General features: G+C 40.5%; 1 protein-coding gene across 8 annotated transcripts in view; it reads left to right on the forward strand.

Moving 5' to 3' along the window:
* The window catches only part of osbpl8 (oxysterol binding protein-like 8), a 100239-nt gene that overhangs the window by 29669 nt on the left and 48555 nt on the right, over positions 1–22015 (forward strand). Inside the window, exon 1 of one of the 8 annotated variants that reach the window (XM_063460315.1) lies at positions 108–147. The exons of 3 other annotated variants lie outside the window; for them this stretch is intronic. Coding sequence is in view for 2 of the 5 variants with exons in the window: in XM_063460309.1 (XP_063316379.1) it covers positions 7590–7613 (24 nt within the window). In the remaining 3 variants the exon portion in view is untranslated. Of the gene's footprint in view, positions 1–107; positions 148–7553; positions 7614–22015 lie in introns of those variants that run through there. 4 more of the 8 variants (XM_063460316.1, XM_063460309.1, XM_063460317.1 and 1 more) reach the window with 4 other exon arrangements.

Here is a 22015-nt window from a genome sequence, read left to right on the forward strand (position 1 = left end):
TCACTTCATCACACATTATAAGTGACTACAGTGCCAGAATGGTGTAAGACTTAAACTGTGGGATGTACTTTGCTGCAGGCTCATCCCGCTGTTTCCTGAAAAGGGTGCCTCCCAACCCGAGATGAAAGGCTCTGGGAAGCACGCCAGGTGTCTGCCACTTCTCCCTTAACTCTGACATCCTCACAGTCAGGAGACACTTCAGGAATGTTTATGGCAGCCCACCCCCTCCTGTTTCAAACATCCACCATCATCCAGTCTGCTGTCATTTACATTGTACATATTGAAATGAAAGCACTGGTGACCTGCTGGTCATAATAGGCAGCAGTGAAAAGGCACAAAGACAACCATTATGCAGTTGAACAATGGGTTTGAGGTAGCTCAGAGGTAGAAGAAGAGAATCTGTGGCTCAGACATCATCAGCTAAGGTATTTGAAATGAATGAGAAAAAGCTCATTTATTTCATGCCCTTGTGCATGGCACCACTCCCCAATCCTCCCCCACAACTGAGCCTCTTAGTTGCCAATTAGAATGCACAATTTGAAGTTTAGGCCAACTCCAACATGAATGTTTAAAGAAAAAACCATCTCACCATTTTGTAAGGTAATAAGCAAAGAGGTTTGAATTATGAACAATTAAATTTTGGAGACTCTCTTTAACTGACACTGGGTAAGGGGCAGTGTACCCCCTGGACTCATCTTTTCAGTCACCATTTATTAGTGGTTTACACGGGGGAGAGGCTAACATTAACCCTTTACAGCGCAGTTACAAAAGTGTCTGCTCCTCTTCTCTACATAAATAGTAAATTGCTCGTATCAACGTGAATATGTATGGATATAACTGAGGTCAAAATTGCTTCCACCCTGTTTCTTACTTTGATAATAAAAATCTGCAGATGCTGTAAGCCCTTAGTGAACTCTTCTCATGCATGTCAGGAAGCCCTGCACGGTCTGCTGAACCACTTTCATCTACTTTTGAGGGAACAGGGTAGCGTGTTCAGGGGAGCACTTGGTTAACATAGCACTAGCGCTGTCACATATACTGTGTGGTACATTATGTTGCACCAGCAAGTATGCATCTCTTATCATGAACAGATAGTAACTGACTGCAGTTAGTGAACATTAGTGTACCGATACTAGCTGCACAATGTATGAAAATGGTTAATAGTAACATTACGCTCAGATTCCATTAGCAGTTCTAGGTTATCCTGAAGCTTTTGACTGATTAAATTTCCTACCAGTCGAAAGAAAAAAAAAGGAAGCCTTTTGATAAGTTAAGGGAATGAGCACCTATGTAAACAGCACCTTCAGTTGTTTGAACTTTCAGCTGTGAAAGTTGCCTACCACAGCCCTGACTTCAAATGCAAGTTCAAAGTCAGATTATGCTTCGTTCAGAACACTGTTCAGACTAATAGTCAGGAATATTTCTTTTGTCCCAGGTATCGGCAAAATAAACAGAGCGGCTCTGAAGAAAAGATTTCAACTAGCAGAGCTTATAGAGGCTCTTTGTACTGAAACCCAAAATGCCACATAATGTCACAGGAGGAAGAAGCAACAGGAGGCTTCAAGGAACCAGAGGTGAAAATTGGCTTCAGGCTCCTCTTGGGGAGTGAGGAACTGCCTTACTTTGTAAGCATCACTGTGTAGATGAGGGTGGTGTTGACAGAGCAGAGGTGACAGTGTGGGCTGATTAGACACATTGTCACCACTAAAACAAACTGGTTAAAGTAAACAGGAAAAGCAAGCTCATCTTTCACAGCGTTGACCTCAGAAACTGAAAACTAGAAAAAAACAGTAACTTTGAAAAGATGACGTGGCAGCTGTAGCTGATTTCTAAACCGATAAAGCTTCCCTTTTCTCTTTGCTGGTGTGCACACTGACAAACAGGTGAGCACCACTGTTGGAGTATCGACTTCCTCAACTTGATTGTCTGCTCATGAGCTGTAGTTATGATGCTAGAAGAGTGGCAGCTGTCCTCGCAGTCCTGTGTAGTGTCACATATGATACATGGCACTATTACAGATCTATCCATTGTTAAATCTTTTGTTATGACCACTGAAGTGCAAATTATAGCCTTTGTTTTCAACAGACAAAGAACAAGTGAAGTAGAAACACAATCAGAGGAACTGAAGGTTACTTATAAACAGTAAGTGGTCTGCTACTTACAGCCTTCTACTCAATTCTGAGCACTCAAAGTGCATATATATATATTTATTTATATATATATATATATATATATATATATATATATATATATATATATATATATATATATATATATATATAAGCACTTTTATCTAACATTCACACACACTCACACTCCAATGGATGCATCAGGGCAAATCGTATAAGGGCTGTTGATCGATCTGCCGACCTTCCCATTGGTAGACGACCCATGCAAGTAAAAAATATCTCACTATTGAGTATTTTAGATGCTGAATCAATGCTTGGGCTTAAAATTTGTTAGCAGTAGATTCACAGAGTTCATTAGAGTTAAATGAATACATTATAACCTTCTTTTCAGTTTCTTGTGTGTCATATCGGTGTTTGAAGACATTTTTTTCGCATAGTTTTATGTGAAGCATTAACCAGTCTGTTTTTATACTGAGTTGAGTATTTTTCACTATGTCAGGCCTTCTTACACAGTTTGCTGACAAACAGAGCTTTTCAGCAGAGTTTAGCAGTAAGTAGTAAGTTGGACTGAGGGCTGTTATGACTAGTCATTTCCTGAGTTCTTTAGAGAGAGGTTTGTATCTGTGTTTGTCTAAGATCTGAATTTTGATAACACAGCTGAACATATACCACAGACTGCATGTAGTTTTGGAGCTACTATTACTCCTTAATCCTGTTCAAACTTTTTCTATTTTTGATGCAAACTGTCAGGTAAGAAGTAGCTTTGTTAGCATGAAGTAATGTAGTGTTCTGACAGGTTCCAAAATTTATAAAAAAAGAAAACCCAAAAAACAAGTAATAATTACAGGCTTGCTTGCAATTCATGTTAAGGAGTAGACTGAAACAGTAAAGCTAACTTTACAGTTTCACTGTAGGAAAAACCCAAACATTTAATATTTGAATTGTCACTACTATTTACATTAAAGGCTCCATAAAGAAGTTTCGCTAAGAGAAACTTTGAAATGTTAGATTTCTACAAGTGCCACATATAGAGTCATCACCAATGGGAAACCTGATTTACATTCAAACCGATAACAATCGTGTCTTTACCCATAAAACTAATGTGTGTGAGTTTGTTTGTTTTTTTAAAAAGTTTTTAAAATTGTCATTAGAAAGCTCTGCCTCTTTTTAAAACGATCTCTGAACATTTCTCAAGAAAAAAAAGAGTAAAAAAACCCTGTAAAACCAAATTTCTTAAATGATATTAATGGATTAACAGTGCAGCTCTTGTCTCTAGTATAAATGAGTGCTTTGTTTCTTCTTTGAGAAAACGCTGTCTGCAGATGAACTTTTTGGTCTAATTTTAATGGCCAGTGCTGCAAATGAGTTTTACGTGTCTGAGTGTGTTCGATAGAGCTGGTCGACTTTTTTCATGCTCTTTGCGCAAGACTCTGGTTCCACTATTTGAACTGCAAAGTGAGAGAAACAGGCGTTTTTTGTGAAGCTGAAAATAACTTTGAACCCTGAGATATGAATCACAGTCATCTCTTCCAGCAGGCTACATGCTGACTGCCTCCTTAAGACTACCATCATATACAATCAGCTACCTCTGTTATGACAGAGCTTTTTTTTTTCTTTTTTTTTTAAATTCACGTGCACCACTTTTCTTTGAAAGGTTATTTCCAGATTTCGGAGCAGATGTATTCTCACTTTAATTTAGTCTTTTTCAGTTCCTTACATCTTTGGGTTAATAAATTGCACGTCTCTCTCTCCTGGAAGACATTCACAGTGTGGCACTTGGTCTTTCACGTGGAATGTGCCCTAAATAGTGCTGTATCAAATGTGAAAAGAGACAGAGACAAGTTCAGTCCTTGGTTGCTTTTCAGTTCCACGTAGGTGACCGATCACCGTATTGGGCTGGTGTTAATTCAGAAATGCTTAGACACAGACTCACTGATCTTCCCTCAGAGGGGTATGTGGAGGAATGGGGGGAATTTCAACCACCGATCCAACCAGTCTTTGACAGTTGGGTCCTGACAGGCTGGTAGTTATTGATACCACCACTAGTAAGCAATGCTGTTTTTTGTTCTAAAAGCACAAGAATGATGCACACTGCACACTGTGTTAACATGTGTATGTAGCATCCATGCATTAAGTTTGTAGAGGTACAGAGAGTACAGAAGGAGGAAGAAGCCATCTTTTTTTCTTTTTCTTTTTTATTGTACAGCGACCTCCATCGATTTGCGGTTCAGTATTTGTGAATTCACCTATTCCTGGATTTTTCTGTGGAACGTAACTCGGATAATTCGCCTATTTGCTGATTTTTTTAAATTTGTTTTTCATAGAGCTAAAATGTTCGATAATTATTTTCATTAGGATGATCGTTTAAGATATATTTGGTGAACTGTTAAAATAGAAAGTTATAAACGTTTTTAGAGGGGGGGAGTGGACTGTACTGATGACTGTAAAGTAGTACTCTGAAGTCCTGTTAACTTAATTTGTAAATAATTAATAATAAATTCAAGATAATCAAAAGTAATTCAATTTTATGTTATTTTTAATATATTTAAGTAAACACAAATTAGGTTTATTCAGCATATTATATGTATTATATTATATGTAACAGATACATTGGTATATCTGTAAATAACTGTAAATAAAACTGTAAATAAAAATGTGCCAGTGTGCACTGTGAGCACTGTGACTTGCCAAAGAGAAGAGAGGGGGGGAAAACTGTTGACACATCTAAGTTTCCACCCACATTAAGTTTGTTTTTTCCCACGTTATATTGTCCTGTCACCAGTAAGGTTTACATGCTAGTTAGCAACAGATTAGATGAGAACCACAACAGGCTCTGTTCAGCAGCTACTGCTGACTGTACTTGCTCACTGTTTTTTTTTTTCCTTCCCCATCGCTCAACCTTTGAAACCTTCTTCTAGGCTACTTGCAAAGATGTTGAAGTACAGTGGCTTGCAAAAGTATTCGGCCCCCTTGAACTTTTCCACATTTTGTCACATTACAGCCACAAACATGAATCAGTTTTATTGGAATTCCACGTGAAAGACCAATACAAAGTGGTGTACACGTGAGAAGTGGAATGAAAATCAGACATCATTCCAAACATTTTTTACAAATAAATAACTGCAAAGTGGGGTGTGCGTAATTATTCAGCCCCCTGAGTCAATACTTTGTAGAACCACCTTTTGCTGCAATTACAGCTGCCGGTCTTTTAGGGTATGTCTCTACCAGCTTTGCACATCTAGAGACTGAAATCCTTGCCCATTCTTCTTTGCAAAACAGCTCCAGCTCAGTCAGATTAGATGGACAGCGTTTGTGAACAGCAGTTTTCAGATCTTGCCACAGATTCTTGATTGGATTTAGACACCAGACAGGTCAGGGATAAAGTTATTGAGAAATTTAAAGCAGGCTTAGGCTACAAAAAGATTTTCCAAGCCTTGAACATCCCACGAAGCACTGTTCAAGCGATCATTCAGAAATGGAAGGAGTATGGCACAACTGTAAACCTACCAAGACAAGGCCGTCCACCTAAACTCACAGGCCAAACAAGGAGAGCGCTGATCAGAAATGCAGCCAAGAGGCCCATGGTGACTCTGGACGAGCTGCAGAGATCTACAGCTCAGGTGGGGGAATCTGTCCATAGGACAACTATTAGTCGTGCACTGCACAAAGTTGGCCTTTATGGAAGAGTGGCAAGAAGAAAGCCATTGTTAACAGAAAACCATAAGAAGTCCCGTTTGCAGTTTGCCACAAGCCATGTGGGGGACACAGCAAACATGTGGAAGAAGGTGCTCTGGTCAGATGAGACCAAAATGCAAAACGCTATGTGTGGCGGAAAACTAACACTGCACATCACTCTGAACACACCATCCCCACTGTCAAATATGGTGGTGGCAGCATCATGCTCTGGGGGTGCTTCTCTTCAGCAGGGACAGGGAAGCTGGTCAGAGTTGATGGGAAGATGGATGGAGCCAAATACAGGGCAATCTTGGAAGAAAACCTCTTGGAGTCTGCAAAAGACTTGAGACTGGGGCGGAGGTTCACCTTCCAGCAGGACAACGACCCTGAACATAAAGCCAGGGCAACAATGGAATGGTTTAAAACAAAACATATCCATGTGTTCGAATGGCCCAGTCAAAGTCCTGATCTAAATCCAATCGAGAATCTGTGGCAAGATCTGAAAACTGCTGTTCACAAACACTGTCCATCTAATCTGACTGAGCTGGAGCTGTTTTGCAAAGAAGAATGGGCAAGGATTTCAGTCTGTAGATGTGCAAAGCTGGTAGAGACATACCCTAAAAGACTGGCAGCTGGAACTGCAGCAAAAGGTGGTTCTACAAAGTATTGACTCAGGGGGCTGAATAATTACGCACACCCCACTTTGCAGTTATTTATTTGTAAAAAATGTTTGGAATCATGTCTGATTTTCGTTCCACTTCTCACGTGTACACCACTTTGTATTGGTCTTTCACGTGGAATTCCAATAACATTGATTCATGTTTGTGGCTGTAATGTGACAAAATGTGGAAAAGTTCAAGGGGGCCGAATACTTTTGCAAGCCACTGTATTTATAAAGTAAACGCTACAGACCTCATGAGACACTGGATAAGTCTAAATGTGTTTGCTGATGAGACTGGCGTGGAAGCTGTTTGGCTGAGTCTTGTTTTGCAGATTATTTGCGCTTACTGAAGATGCCACTGCAATCAGACTAAAACTGGAGTGTGTGCGTGCGCGCGCGTGTGTGCGCGTCCTCTGGGGTTATTTTCCACGATGGCTTCAGAAATCGGCTCGGACACTGGTTTATTGGTGCAGAAGAGCCGTGTGGTTACAGTAGCCACGCTCGAGGGGATGCATGCCTTTCTGCAATAACTGCTTCAGCGCACTACGTTTTAATTGCGGCTGCCAGTTCAGTCCTTTTATAAACAGAAGACGGCCTACTTCCTTGTTTTTGCGGTTGTGCGGGTGCTTTGCTGCTTTGTGTGTCAGTCAGATGATGTTGGGCTGAAAAACATGTTTGAAAGAGTTGCATTGTTGTGAAACGGAGAGTAAAAACATTGTTTCATGTTTTTTTGTGAAGATGGAAGGTGAGATATCAAGAGAGAAAGTCATGAGTGCTTTTGAGGACAGATAAAAGCACTCATGACAGAGTAAATAAATGCCTGTGATATAATGCTTGAGTGGGACAATAAGAATTTTACTGAAGGCTGTGAGCGATGAGAAGAGGAAGAAAAGGACTGGCCAAGAGAGGAAACGGCATTCATCATAGAGAGGCTTAAATTCTCTTGCATGCTTGTTCTCGGTGCTGCCTTATCTCCTCCCTTTAGTGTTTGGTTTGTGTGTGTGTGTGTGTGTGTGTGTGTGGGAGAGAGAGACGGGGCTGTGCTCAGTGGCTTGTTGTACCAGGTTTAGTCCGATCAAGACGTGGTAGCAGCGACAAGCTCACATCCCTCTGCTGACTGACACATGGTACGCATTTCCTCTGTTTCTGTAAGTGAACCTTAACACTGCATATGTGTCTGCTGGGTTGATTGCAGTTACAGTTGATCACAGTGTCGCTTTAGAAGAGCTTTGATCTAGAAGATGCTTTGTTTCTTTGAACTATTGCTGCTGTAAGAGGAAGTAATTTGAAGCTCTACATGTAACTGTTTGTGATAAGGTTTCACACAAAAACGCAGAGCCTGCCTTGTTGTTTCCACTCTGTTTGTTTACTTAGTGTGTTGTCACTGAATGAAGGCCAACTCTCACTGGCATGCTTTGCTCAAGGGCTATGGGTACAGCCAACTCAGATTGTATTGCTTCTGTTGGAGTGGTAATGAAGAGTTAGATGGCTCAGTATGTGTCTTCACAGATTTCTTCTCAAGTGTAAGAATAAGGAAGGCTGCTGCAGCTGAAGCATGGATCCACTGAAGCCTAATAACTGGGGGGGGGGGGGGGAGACTGACTCTAGTCCAAGGCACAGGCAGGAATACAACTACATTATAACAGCATAATAGCTCCTTAATGCAACCCTCTCAAGTCCAATTAAAACCCTAATGAGGCCTACAATGAGATCACAATGAAGCATTTTTTTTTCTTTAAGTCAGATCAATTAACAGCAGAAACGGCAGACCAGATTCTTAATTGTCTGATCATGTGTGTGTCTCATTTAAAGGCAAATTACCCAATTATGTATTGGTGCACTACAGTTATGTAACAGCAGTGTTTTCCAGGAATGATTGTGTTTCTGTTTAATTATATTCCCCTCCTGCAAAAGAAACCCTGCGGGAGTCTTGGAGCTATCCAAGGCCTGCAGGCAGCTAGGACTGGAGTGAGTGTAATCAGATTGACAGTACTGGCCAAGCCCTGTGCTTGTTCATTCTGAACAGCTGCTGGCGTCTGGAGCCAGATCTCAGAATAAAGAAACAGGATAAAGAATGAATTGTGAACGCGCATTTAGCGAGTATTACACAGAGGTCTTAAGTGACTTTCCGATCCCAAAATCACTCAAATTCTTGCGTTATCAGATAAATACACTGATCAACAAAATTAAAGAAACTCTTGGAAAACGCTGATTTTTTTTTCCCCCCATTCTCAATGGGACAGTGTAATGTTTGAGGAACTAAAGGATGCCACATCATTTGATGGAAATGAAAATTCAGAGGGCCACAACAACAATTCGAAATAGTACTCACTAGTTTGTATGGCTCCCACGTGCTTGTATGCATGCCTGACAAAATTTGGGGATGCTCCTAATGAGTCGATGGATGGTGTCTGGTGGGATCTCCTTCCAGATCTGGACCAGGGCTGAACTCCTGAACAGTCTGAGGTGCAGCCTTGCAGCATCAGATGGACTGAAACATAACGTCCCGGTGTTCTGTTGGATTTAGGTCAGGCGATCATGGGGGCCAGTCAGTAGTATCAATTCCATCATTCTCCAGGAACTGCCAGGAACTCTAGCCACATGAGGTCAGGCATTGTCCAGGAGTAACTCAGAACACACTGCACCAGTGTATTGTGTGACAGTGCGTTCAAGATTTCATCCCGATACCTGCAGTCAGGGTGCTGTCCCTCCATGGATATGCTTCCCCAGACAATCACTGACGTACCACCAAACTGGTCATGCCGAATGATGTTGCTCTCATCTGTGAAAAACACAGGACGCTACTGGTGGAGCTGCTAATTCTAGTATTATATGGCTAATGCCAGTTGGGCTCCATGGTGCCTGATACAGTAACATAAATATTGATATTTACATTGTTCACATTGTAAGGCACTTTACCAAACTGTATTTACATTTTTGTCCTGGGGTATTTTCATTTTACAAAGAAGCAGGTAGTGTTAGTAGTTGCTAGTAGAAATGTGCTGGACATTTGTTGTGACAAAGGGGAACTGGGTCAATTTCAGAAATGCTGTTTACCTAGGTCAACTTTCAACAGGCCTATGAAGTTATGTCCGCCTCACCTTGCTTCAGGTTTGTGATGTGCTGTGTTTTTTTTAATAACTTCAATAATTTACCCTGTGTCTGGAACAACTGATTTTTAAGATGCTGAGGTAGCGAAGAACTAGGTGTTCCGTGACGGGACTTAACTAATCAATTGGTGCTGGTTATGTCGATCTATCATAAGAACTCCCTTTCACCTCCCTGCTGCCCCTGGGTCCTGAGTCGTTTCTGCTTGATAAAACTGAGATTCCATTCTGTGTGAAATCCACCCAGTCACCCCTACTTTCTCAGTTTTAAAGACTTGCGTGATGAAATGCTACAATTTCATGAAATGCTGTTGATCACCTGTATCAGGTTTCACATTTCTCCCTCCACATCTCCCAACATGATTGTATAAACTCCTTTATATTGTAAAACCGATATTTTTTTAATCTACTTACTTGTGCGACACCTATAAGGGGTTGTTATCAAGCTTAGAGTTAGGAATGGAGAGACAGGATGATGAACAGAAACGCACTGGGATTCTTCCTGTTTGCTCCAGTGTTTCTGCTTAGAATTATCTCTGTATGGATTTCCTGTCTGACCCTGCATTGCTTCCAATTTCCATTGTGTCACACACTACTTCAGTTTATCTCGAGCAGAAGTTAAAGCTTACATTTAATTGCAATTGAGCATCTTCCAAGGCATGCTATTTTGTATGGAAATCTAATTTTGACCCTAAAAAAATGTTGAAAATCCAGTGGTGTGCTGAATATATTCAGCAGTCTACACTGTAAACTCTGCTTTATCATAAACAACATTTAGAGTGAAGCAGCACTTAAAGCTATGTTGATCAGCCAGTTGTTGTTTTCTGCCCATCTGGAAATTACTGTCTATCAAGTAATATTTAAAGCCATTGCCTGCTAAGTATCAATTTAAGTGTTTTAAATGCAATATTGAGAAAATACTAAAAATGGCAAACATTGAAGAGACTCATTCTCCAACACTGTCACTACTTAAACTATGTAAAGCTGTCAGGTTTGCACTGATCCAAGCATTTGTTTTTGGATACACGTATGAACCAGTGCTCATTTTTGTGCAAATTTTAAAAATATTTTCTCAAGCAGAGATTTTCAGTGGCGTACAGTTGTTATTTTACATCACTGAGTTCATATAATATGAGGCAGTAACTGTAGCTTGTAAGTGGACGGAAAGATTTTTGCCAAAGTTGAGGCGAGGGGAAGACTGAGTCAAAAGTCAGACTCATTCTGAATCATAAGACAGTCACATCTTAAGACACAAACTTAATGATGTTTTTAGAATCAGAATAACTCTCAAGTCTCAAAATTGATTTTCAGTGTCCATCAGTTATAAATCTCCAAAATAACATAACCTCTGGAACTTCCTGCAGTAGTTCTCTCTATATTCATGGAGCCATTGCAAAGAGGAACTGCTAGTAGCTAATTTGAATACTTTCAATAGCATCAATAGAAAATCAAAAAGTGAGTTCCAGTGTTTCATTGTATCTATAGCAGCATTGTGCTTAATATTTACATTCCTCAAAATGCCAAATGCAAAGAATTTTTATCCCCAGCTTTATTTTTTGGGTCTCTTTTACACACCGTCTGCTTGTTTCCAGTTGTAGTCCACAGTTTCAGACTTTAACAACAGCCATTCTAAGCAGCTTCTGTTACATCTGTCTGAAAGCTTGGCTCCACTACATGATTAGCATCAGGCAAGGCACAGGTCATTAGAGGAGCATGCATTTCATTCTGAGCTATATCAGAATTTCCAGGGCACAGAGTTGTACTTAAAGACAGCATAATGACACGGCTTGGTTTCAGCAGGGTAATTAACAGGAGCAGACTTGGCCTCACTGTCAGGCAGCCCTGTGGGTCTCCACACCTGCTCCCTATCACAGGGGTGAAAAGCTACTGACTTAAACAGGTTTCAAACTGCATTGGTACTGTATCCCAGCACGCAGTGTTCATCATTCTGTCCACACCTTTCTTTCTAGTATGTAAGCCTAACACCTACAGCTCTCCCAAAGCATTAAACAGAAAAGCTTTGTTTAAAGGTTTATACACCTGTGTTTGACCATGTGGAAATCAAGTGCAGTAAACAAAAACGGACTAGTTTTAGCAGCGATGTTCTGATTACATCATTGACCAGGAAGGAAATTCTGCACGGTCATCATTCACTCTGCCCAATTGCTTTTCGTTATTCTGTGGAATTGACACAGATGAAACAATAAAAATGTGCCATTCACTTTTTAACAGACTTGCATGATGGTTGCTCCCTCTTTACTGAAATAACTACCTTGGTTCACCCTGTAAATTCAGGTTATGGGCTTGGCTCTTGCCTTACTTTGGCAGTATCTTGGCCAGTGCATACAGGTCTCTGTGAGTCCATACCATTAGACGTTTCATTTGTGATGCCTGCTGTATTTCTACTCCAGTTGTAAATAAGCCACCCTTTGGTCAGCACCCGTGAGCACTAGTGCTGGGCGATATGGAAAAAATATTTATCACGATATGAATTATTTTATATCACGATAACGATATATATCACGATATACCACCTGACCTGTGGTCATCTGGAAAGTATGCAGTCTGTAAACAGCGAGTGGAGAGGGTGCAGTCTTTGTTTTGAGTTACTGTAAAGTATGTCGCAAATCCGGGTGCATGTAAAGCAGCACCATGTTGCAAAACCACAAGACAGTTTCTTTGCGAAAAATATCATTTTTTTATACTTTATTTTCTCTTGCATAAAGTTCAGAGTATGTATAGTGAGAAGACAACACTAATATATTTGCACAGGCTATTTAACCCTTTAAGACCTACCATAGAACCAAGTCCGCCAGAGCTTATCTTTACATTTATTTATTTTGAGTGTCTTCATAGTTTTATTTTTGAGATACACAAATTTTTATATATAAATGAAAATAAATAAATGCAAATTTGCAAAAAAAACAGCATGTGCATCAAAATAAACTATTTCCAACAGTGTAATTTGACTTCTAAGCATCCCAGAAACGATACAGAAGAGCATAAAGTCAAACATGACTTTTAAAAACACCAACAGACTTTGAAGCTTAAAAAACTACATTTTCCGCGAAAGTGACGTCACTTCCGGTTTCGGACAGGTAATGGTGGACATGCGATAGTTGCGCTGACTTATATTCCAACTAGGAAGTGTTATGAACAGCTGATCGGATCGGCAAAGCGTGTTTCTGGAATATTATGTTTTTGTTGCTGGAAGTGCTTTTTATGCAATTTTTGCAAAGCTATATGTGGAAGAAAACCGTGACTTAGGACAAGCTAATGGAATAAGATGTAAGTACAACCCCTACGGTTTCATATGCAAAAAAAAAAAACATTATTGCACTACCTTACGTGGTTACAGTTCTACAGGGATTTAAAAATAGTTAGGGAAAACGGAGTGTGCCTGCTCTGACCGGTTGTAAAGGGTTAATGATATATTTTATGTAATAATTTGTAAAATTCGGGTTAGAAACGATAGAAACGATAGAAGACAAATGGCACGATAGACACTTTTCTATCGTCCACACGATATATATCGTCATATCGCCCAGCACTAGTGAGCACCATCCCATACTGTAGCTCTCTACCTCTGAAGTCGGCCTTTAGCCAGGGACTTTCTGACGGATGTGCCAGACTTTGAAGATACTCTGACAGGACTGCGTGCTGGCCTGCAGTGGTGGTCTCACACTAAGACTGCTGCAGAAGGGATATTTGAGTTTCAGTAGATTGCAGTTTAGAATATTTTACATGATTATAAACAGTGTATTGCACAAATGAGATGTGAAGTACTCTCAGTTATGATGTAACATTTTATTGTACTGCTCCGCTTTATGCAGATATTTCTTCCATCAATCACTTGAGGCAGCCCAGAAACCTCTTTATTGTAAACAAGGAGCAAACTAAGCGTAAGCAGATCTAAAGAATGCACTTTGAAACTTTGTAACTATCCAGTGAAATTGGCTTTGCATTCTGAAAAAAAGTCACTTTTGAAATCATTCTATGAGACAAAACAAACTTATTATGGTTTGTTTTGTCGATCGTGGGGGGGGCGATTGTGGCTCAAGAGTTGGGAGTTTGCCTTGTAATCGGAAGGTTGCCGGTTGGTGGTGGTCAGAGGGCCTGGTGGCGCCAGTGTCCGGCAGCCTCGCCTCTGTCAGTCCGCCCCAGGGTGGCTGTGGCTACAATGTAGCTTGCCATCACCAGTGTGTGAATGTGTGTGTGTGAATGGGTGGATGACTGGTTGTGTAAAGCGCTTTGGGGTCCTTAGGGACTAGTAAAGCGCTATACAAATACAGGCCATTTATTATTAGAATAAGTGCTTCTGTGTTGCTTTGATGTTTAACGTAACAGGACTCTTTCTACCGTCCATCAGTACGTCTACTAGAAAACCCCTGAACCTGTTCGGTTGTTCCCTTCAGGGAGTTTTATTTTAGAGCAGTTAATTAATTCATTAAAAAAAAAATGCTAATCAACAAATTGGTCATTTGTTAAGCAAAATACAGTTGGAGTGTTTTTCTACTTTCCCAGAACCTGTGTACATGAGTCTAAATGGCTCCTGTGCTGTTCCTAGCTGGAGCTGCTGTCCTCTGTGTTTGAACGTCAGGAGGTTTCAGTTAGTGCTTATCACGTCAGGAATTAGGTCTTAATTGAGTTTACATTCTTTCATACAGCAGTCTATGATGGATAGGACTTGGCATGAAGCAGCTTGTATGAGGTTAATCTTTTAAAAATGCATATCTTAATGTCATTATGTAAAAACTGGTTTGCATGCAAGTAAGCTGTCTGTGTGGAGAGCAGAAGAACTGCATTTGCCTAAAAGAACTCTTGAAACCACTGCCTATTGTCTGGTGATGACTTAGCATTTCCATATCCATCCGATCTTCAATGATGGCTCAAGATGGCTCATCCTCCTGCTCCTTTGGCACTTTCCATCCTCCGCACTCGTTTGGCACTTTCCATCCTCCGCCAGCAGCTGGATCCTCGGCCGGCGTCCTCAGCGGTCCCCGCAGACCACGGAGAAGGAGAGGAAGAAGAGCAGGTATCCAGGTGAAACTTAGGCTTTTCTGGCGGCGGGGTCTGACTGGAAAGCGATGTCGAGCGTGCTTTGTTACCTATGCTCAGAATAGCTCCATGGAGAGGAATTTGTTTTCCACGTCCCTGCTTGGATATGCAGGGCCCGGCTCGCCGAGACCGTGCTGCCTCAGAAGGGTTCATCCAGACTCTCCTGCTGACTGGCTTTTCATCCCCTCGGTGAGTGGAATCTACGAGCGAGAAGGCTCGAACCCCGAGTATTTACGTCCTCTAACTCGAGCCCCTACTAAAAATGATGCTTCCACCCCGCTGAACATGGCGCTTTTTAATGCCCAATCATTGACTAATGAATCGTTCGTTCTTAACGATTTTATATCTTCCAAAAAACTGGACTTCCTATTTTTGACCGAGACCTGGCAGCGGGACTTGGACTGTTCGTCTCTTATTGAACTGTGCCCGAACGGCTATTCCGTCATCGGCCAGCCTCGGGGATCTGGTCGTGGAGGAGGTCTCGCGGTGGCATTTCAGGGCCGTTTCAACTGCCGCTCAGTGAAAGTTGGACACTTTCTTTCGTTTGAACTACAGCTGATTAAAATCAGAAGTAAGGATCCTTTTTATTGTGCTGTGGTGTATCGTCCACCCGGCCCAAATAGCTTGTTTTTATCGGAGTTTAGCAACTTCCTGTCCTCTACTATGAGGTTGTCCAGACTGCTTTTAGTTGGGGATTTTAACATGCATGTTGATGATGACTCCGACCTCTTTGCCAGAGGTTTTATCAACATTATGGATTCTTTTCATTTTACCCAGCGTGTGTCCGGCCCCACACATAACAAAGGACACACACTGGACCTCGTTTTTACTTTGGGTTTGAATATTGATTCTATTTGTTCTGAGGACATTTTTATCTCTGATCACCATTGTATTCTTTTTAACGTGTCTTTTCATGAGCCTTTGTCTCCTGTTCACCGGACAATTATCTTGCGCATCATAAATTCCTCCACAGTGGAGAATTTCTCGGATGCTTTTAATTTAACTCTATCCCCGCAGAACGGCGTTGATTTCTTAACAGATCTATTTAATAACCATTGTTTTTCGATTTTAGATGAAATCTGTCCGGTTAAAATGAGACCAGTTTCTGTTTCCAAGTCCTTACCCTGGCTAAATGACAACATCCGCTCCATAAAACGTGACTGTCGTAAAGCTGAGCGCTCATGGAGGAAAACTCATTTAAATGTTCATCTCCTTTACTTAAAGGATCTTTTAGCCTCTTTTAACAATGCAATTAGAGATGCGAGGGCTGCTTATTTTTCTCATCTGGTTGCAAAGAGCAAAGGTAATCCTAAAGTGTTATTTGACACTATTACTGATATTATTACTCCTGCTCCACCTGCTGCCATTATTTCTTCTAATGAAGACTGTGAAACATTTCTTTCTTTCTTTCTGGAAAAAATTGGTAATGTAAGGAAAAAATTGTCCCCATCAGCATCTGCATTGTCAGTTCCTACGCCAGCTCGGCCTGTCATTTTAGAAAGCTTTTTACCCGTCTCACTGTCAGAGCTGGAAAAAATAGTTAATGCAACAAAAGCATCATCATGTTCACTCGACATTATACCCGCATCGTTATTCAAAAATGTCTTTCACTCTATTGGTCCCTGTGTGCTCACCATAGTTAACACCTCACTGGGATCTGGTAAAGTCCCTGCTTATTTTAAAACTGCTGTTATACACCCCCTGTTAAAAAAGCCTATGCTGGACCCATCTCTCACTAGCAATTACAGACCAATCTCAAAAATACCGTTAATTGCTAAGATATTAGAGAAGGTTGTGGCTAAGCAGCTTACAGCAGTTTTAGACAAACATAATCTCTTTGACAAATTTCAGTCTGGCTTTCGTAGAGCTCATTCTACTGAAACAGCCCTTCTTAGAGTTTCCAGTGACATTCTGATGCAAAACGATGCGGGAAAGTGTTCTGTACTCCTAATGTTGGACCTCACGTCAGCCTTTGATACCGTTGACCATTACATGTTGCTTGAAAGGCTGAAATACTGGGTTGGTGTATCTGGGTCTGCCTTAGAGTGGTTCTCCTCGTATCTCTATGAACGATACTTTTCTGTGGCGGTCTCTAAGTTCAGGTCATCTTCTACGTCCCTGTCCTATGGTGTGCCACAAGGTTCTGTGCTGGGGCCTTTATTGTTTTTAATATATTTACTTCCTCTCCAGCATGTTTTGAGCCCTTTTGAGGACATTCGCTACCACTGCTATGCAGACGACATCCAGCTATATATGTCTTTTAAACCAGAAGATGTTTCTAAGCTGCAGATTCTAAATGTGTGCTTAGAATCCATCAAAGGTTGGATGGCTGACAACTTCCTCCAACTTAATGAAGAAAAGACTGAAGTCCTTGTATGTGCTCCAGACAGACATGTACCTAACATAATGAATGCTCTTGGTCCTCTTTCAACATTTGTGAAATCGTCTATCAGGAACCTCGGGGTAACCTTTGATTCTGCTCTTACCCTGGATGTCCACGTTAAATCTCTGGTTCGGTCCTGCTTCTATCATTTAAGAAACATTTCTAAACTGAGCCCCATAGTATCTCACACTGAACTGGAGATTGTTATTCATGCATTCATTTCATCACGATTGGACTATTGTAATTCACTGTTTACATGTCTAAACAAAAACTCCCTGGAGCGCCTGCAGATTGTCCAAAATGCTGCAGCAAGGCTTCTGACAAGAACATCTAAGTACTCTCATGTAACACTGTTGCTTATACAGCTGCACTGGCTCCCCGTTGAATTCAGAGTCCATTTTAAGATACTGGTTCTGACATTTAAAGCTCTTCAAGGACAAGCACCAGCCTATATCATTGAACTGTTACAGCCTTATGTCCCTAGTAGGTCCCTGAGGTCTTGTGATCAGGGCCTACTTGTTATTCAGCATACAAGGCTGAAAACCAAGGGTGATAGAGCTTTTGCCACTGTGGCCGCCAGACTGTGGAACTCTCTTCCTAAGAACTTAAGATCTGCAGACTCATTGATTACTTTTAAAAAACAGCTAAAAACACATCTTTTTAGAATTGCATTTTGGTAACTTTTGGACTGCTTCTGTTTTATACCTTGTGAAGCACTTTGTGATCTTTTATCTAGAAATGTGCTATATAAATAAAATTTTACTTACTTACTTACATTTTATTGGTAAAGTTTATCTATGATGACTGGCACATTACAACAGAATTTGAACTGTTCACTCTCCTGATATACTGCATCCATCCATCTTTACTTATAAAGCACATTAAAACAACCACAGGTGACACAAAGTACTGTTACATAAAAAACATAAAATAGATAGATAAGGTAAATCCATAAATTTAAAAAAAAAATCAAATTAAAAAGAAAAACTCGCTGGGGCGGAAAGCCAAAGAATAAAAATGGGTTTTAAGACGTGGTTTTTACTGGCTAAAAAAACTAACCAGTGAGCTAACAACCACTGGGTTCCCAGACTGTTTGGTTTTGTTCAGTTGCAGAGTCTACAAATAAGAAATGTGATATAACCATACAGTGGTTTTCCTGATAATAAATGATATGAGTTTTATTTGCAGTTTATTGGCTGAGGGAGGGTTTTTATAGACAGTACAAGTTCTGGGAAAAGAGGGTGAGGTGTTTTTTTTGTTTTGTTTTTTCATGAGGAACTCTTCAGTTAGTAAACTATTTGAAGTGCTGAAAGCACATTAGCACATGCATTTCTAAACTCCTGTGCTGATATACACTATGCAATATGGGTAGTATAAGTGTGAACGCGACCATTAGTTAGTGGACAAAGCTGTGTGTCTAACTAACAGTAGTGATTAAGCCAAAGTCACAACAACTGCTGTTACATATTAGCTGTGATAGCTAATATGAAAGGTTTTTCTTCACTTCATGTCTTAACCATGCAGTGGTTTTCCTGAAAATTAAATAATGAGCTTTGTTTGCAGCTCTTCAGGTTTGGCGTGCTTAGTAATTATTTAGTAATCACTTGTTTTTGATGTCTTTCAGCTTGTTGTTTTGCTTTTACAGCCCACAGCTTTACTGTTTGGGTTTCAGGATATGAGGCAGCTGGAGAGTGGAGAGCAGTGGAGAGCAAAAAGGAGCTAAAAGGACAGTCTCTGCTGGGTCTTGCTATTGGGACTAGAGAAATCCTATCTGTGTGGGGGTGTGTGCGTGTGTGCACTGCAATAGCATGCACAATGCTGTTGAAAAAACAAAAGCATAACATTCAAATGGAGAAACTCACAGTTTCGATTGCTAAGCTCATTCTTAATTGAATAAAATGTGTATGTATGTTAATGGTCCAATTGAATTTATGAAATGCTCAGAGACGTTTTAGTTTTAGTAATCTCCAGTACTTTTAAAATCTTAACAATATTATTCCTGCTGATCCAAGACACAATTATAAATGAGTGCTGTGCTGTTTAATTCTAAGCCTCTGTCTGCTAACATATTAGCTGAATCAAGAGGAATAGAATTCTGGATTGTGTTATTGATCTAAACCAGCATATTTGTATATAAAGAGGAATTGTTAAGTACACTATGAACAGGACTAGTTTATGAGCTGTGCATGTGACATTTCAAAATATCAGCTTTTATACAAAATAAACAAAAAGTTTCATACAGTAACAATGGCTATGTGGAGCTTTAAAAATAGCTGCCAGTGATGACTCAGCCATCCAGCAGCAGTCTAGCACCTGGAAACCTGCAGCTCTGTCTCTGTCGCTCCCTATTCAGATTTTTAGCGTCTGTAATTGTGTCTTTCTTCAGTGACAAACACCTTCGTGGCTTCTAACATACAGGCTGTGGATTTTTTCAGGATATTTATAGCTTGACTACACAGAAGAGTTTAAGGCTGCTTTTTAGGTTTTGACTTCATAACAGTATTTTGATTCTAGTAACTAAAGGTGCCTTTCAGATATAGGGGAAAAAACTGTTGGTATTTTTTTCTTTCCTTGCTGCTAAAAAGAAACTGGGTCAGAACTTGCTGCGAGTGATGCTTTAACATTATGTAATATGCCATGGCATTTTATCCTGAATTAGCACTCCATCCTTTCACAGGCAGAGACGGGGGTTTGGGGCCATGTTTCCTGTCTAGGTTTGGAAGCTTTGGTGCGTTCTGATTGGGTGGAATCTGTTTAGGTCGTTACATCATCACCTTTTATAGCTGTATGAATATGGATGAGCATTTGTTTTGCCAGCGTTGTGTAGATAAGCCTGAGTGTTCTTAATACACTGCCTCCGTTTATGTAGGAGTTGGGTTTGTTCTGAATAAATGTGGAAATGGGCAAAATTAGGGTTGTCTCTAAGTTTGTGCCTCTTCCCCAGATGCAAGTCCTTAAATGTTGGATATTTGGCTATACAGACTTTAACCACATACTGTTACTGTTATCTGAAAGTTGATTTAATTTATTAAAGAATAATAATATCAAAATCGCTTCTTGCAAATTGTAAAAAGCCCAGATGCTTTGCTCTGTGTCTGTGGTTAAAATGTATTTCAGTTTTCTCTCACAGCATCTGCTGCAGTGTCCTTGTTTGTCATGTCATCGGCACAGCAAGCTGCTGGCTTTGAAATGAAAACGAGATGAAAAGAGTCAGACAGTAAAATGTCACCTTGCATTTCAGCCCCTCTAAAAGGGAGCTGGACACCTTGAACGTTGCCCCCGTCTTCATTAATTCAAACAAGGTTGTCTGGTGTCATCCAGTTATGTCTGCGGCTGGGGTTGAAGTACAGGCTTGACTTGTATATCTATTGTGTTTAATCCTTCAGGTCTGAACAGACCACAGTGGGATCAAACTAGGTGAGCTGTCATCGGGAGTCTATCTTTTTATTTGCATTTGCCTTAATCAAACACAGTAAGCTATTGCAGCAATAGCTGCCAATGTTTTCTTTATTTTCAGACTGTGAGAACTCTTCAGATTCTTACAGTATTACATGTGCGTCTGTGATCGTGCACACAAAATTGTGATTGCTCAACTCAGGTTTATCTGAGATCTGTTTTGATTAATATGTCAGTGGAAACTGAAACACTACCCGCATGAAAATATTATGATGATGATGATTTTTCTCCTGCAATATAAGGCGGATGGGTTCGAAACTTTTATTCTCTCTAATGATGGGAATTATTACTGACAGTAAAATGTACACATATCTATGTCCATGCTTTTAAAATCCATCCATCTTGGTGTCAGTGGATATGCAGTGAGTTCCTCCTCAGGTCCAGTCTGTGAGTAGAGTCACTGCAGTGGAAGTGCAGCAGACATTGCATAGTTTGCTCATCAGAGGGCTCTTACTGGAGCTCCTGTAAATGGCCCCGGATAGTATGCATTGTTTTATTTTATTTTTTTTACATTAATGTAAGTTTATGTTGAGAAAATACTGCTGGCTAGATATGATATGGTATGATATATATTCAGCATGCAAATGTTGATATTTGTATGAGCTTCAAAAATCCAATGTGCATTAGAGCAGCGGTCCCCAACCCCCGGGCCACGGATCGGTACCGGTCTGTGAGTCGTTTGGTACCGGGCCGCGAGAGTTGAGGTTCGGGTGTGAAATTCAGTGTTTTTATCGGTTTTTTAGTGTTATTTTTTAATCGTTAACTCCATTTCCCTGGGTCTTTTCCCGTGTGTTATGAATAAATCTTCTTTTTTTGGTACCGGTACTGGTTTTATTTTGTTGTATTTATCTGCAACTCCTTAAAGGCCGGTCTGTGAAAATATTGTCGGACACACGGTCCGTGGGGCAAAAAAAAAAGGTTGGGGGCCGCTGCATTAGAGCACAGTAAGTGTACGAGACTGGGAATGGAATTTAGTATCAAAAGTTTCCAAACCAAACATGGTTGTCAGCTGCCAGCTTTCCCATATCAGCTGTGTGTGTGTGTGTGTGTGTGTGTGTGTGTGTGTGTGTGTTTCAGCAACTACAGTCACTCATAGCTTCACTGAAGGTGATTTTTAGGTTGCTATTGTACACTGTCAATAAAAGCTGCTTTGTGGTGTTAAAGAAATGAACAGCAGTTGCACTAGAGGAGCAACTATGAGAATTACTCCCAAAGCACTAACGGATTTACAGGTGGAGGTCATTTTTCCCTCCTCGTCTTTTCTCATTATTTTTGCATTAGTTTTGCATTTGGATCATATCAGTGTTACTACTGGCAGGATGAGGCGATACCTGGACTCTAGCACAGGTAGTCTAACTCCTCCAGGCACGTCAGAATGTGCCATGGCTGGAGGATTTGTTGTGTTTCTCACCGTAGTCTCAAGGTTACTCGCATTACTCAGTCCAAATCAGTATTCAGCATGTCGCCATTGAGATCTGATGTGTTTTCAACGTGTTCCTTTAGTTTTTTTTTTTTTTTTGGGGGGGGGGGGGGGTTGAGCAGTGTA

Source organism: Pelmatolapia mariae, linkage group LG17 (genome assembly GCF_036321145.2).
Source record: "Pelmatolapia mariae isolate MD_Pm_ZW linkage group LG17, Pm_UMD_F_2, whole genome shotgun sequence".
Classification (NCBI taxonomy): Eukaryota; Metazoa; Chordata; class Actinopteri; order Cichliformes; family Cichlidae; genus Pelmatolapia; species Pelmatolapia mariae.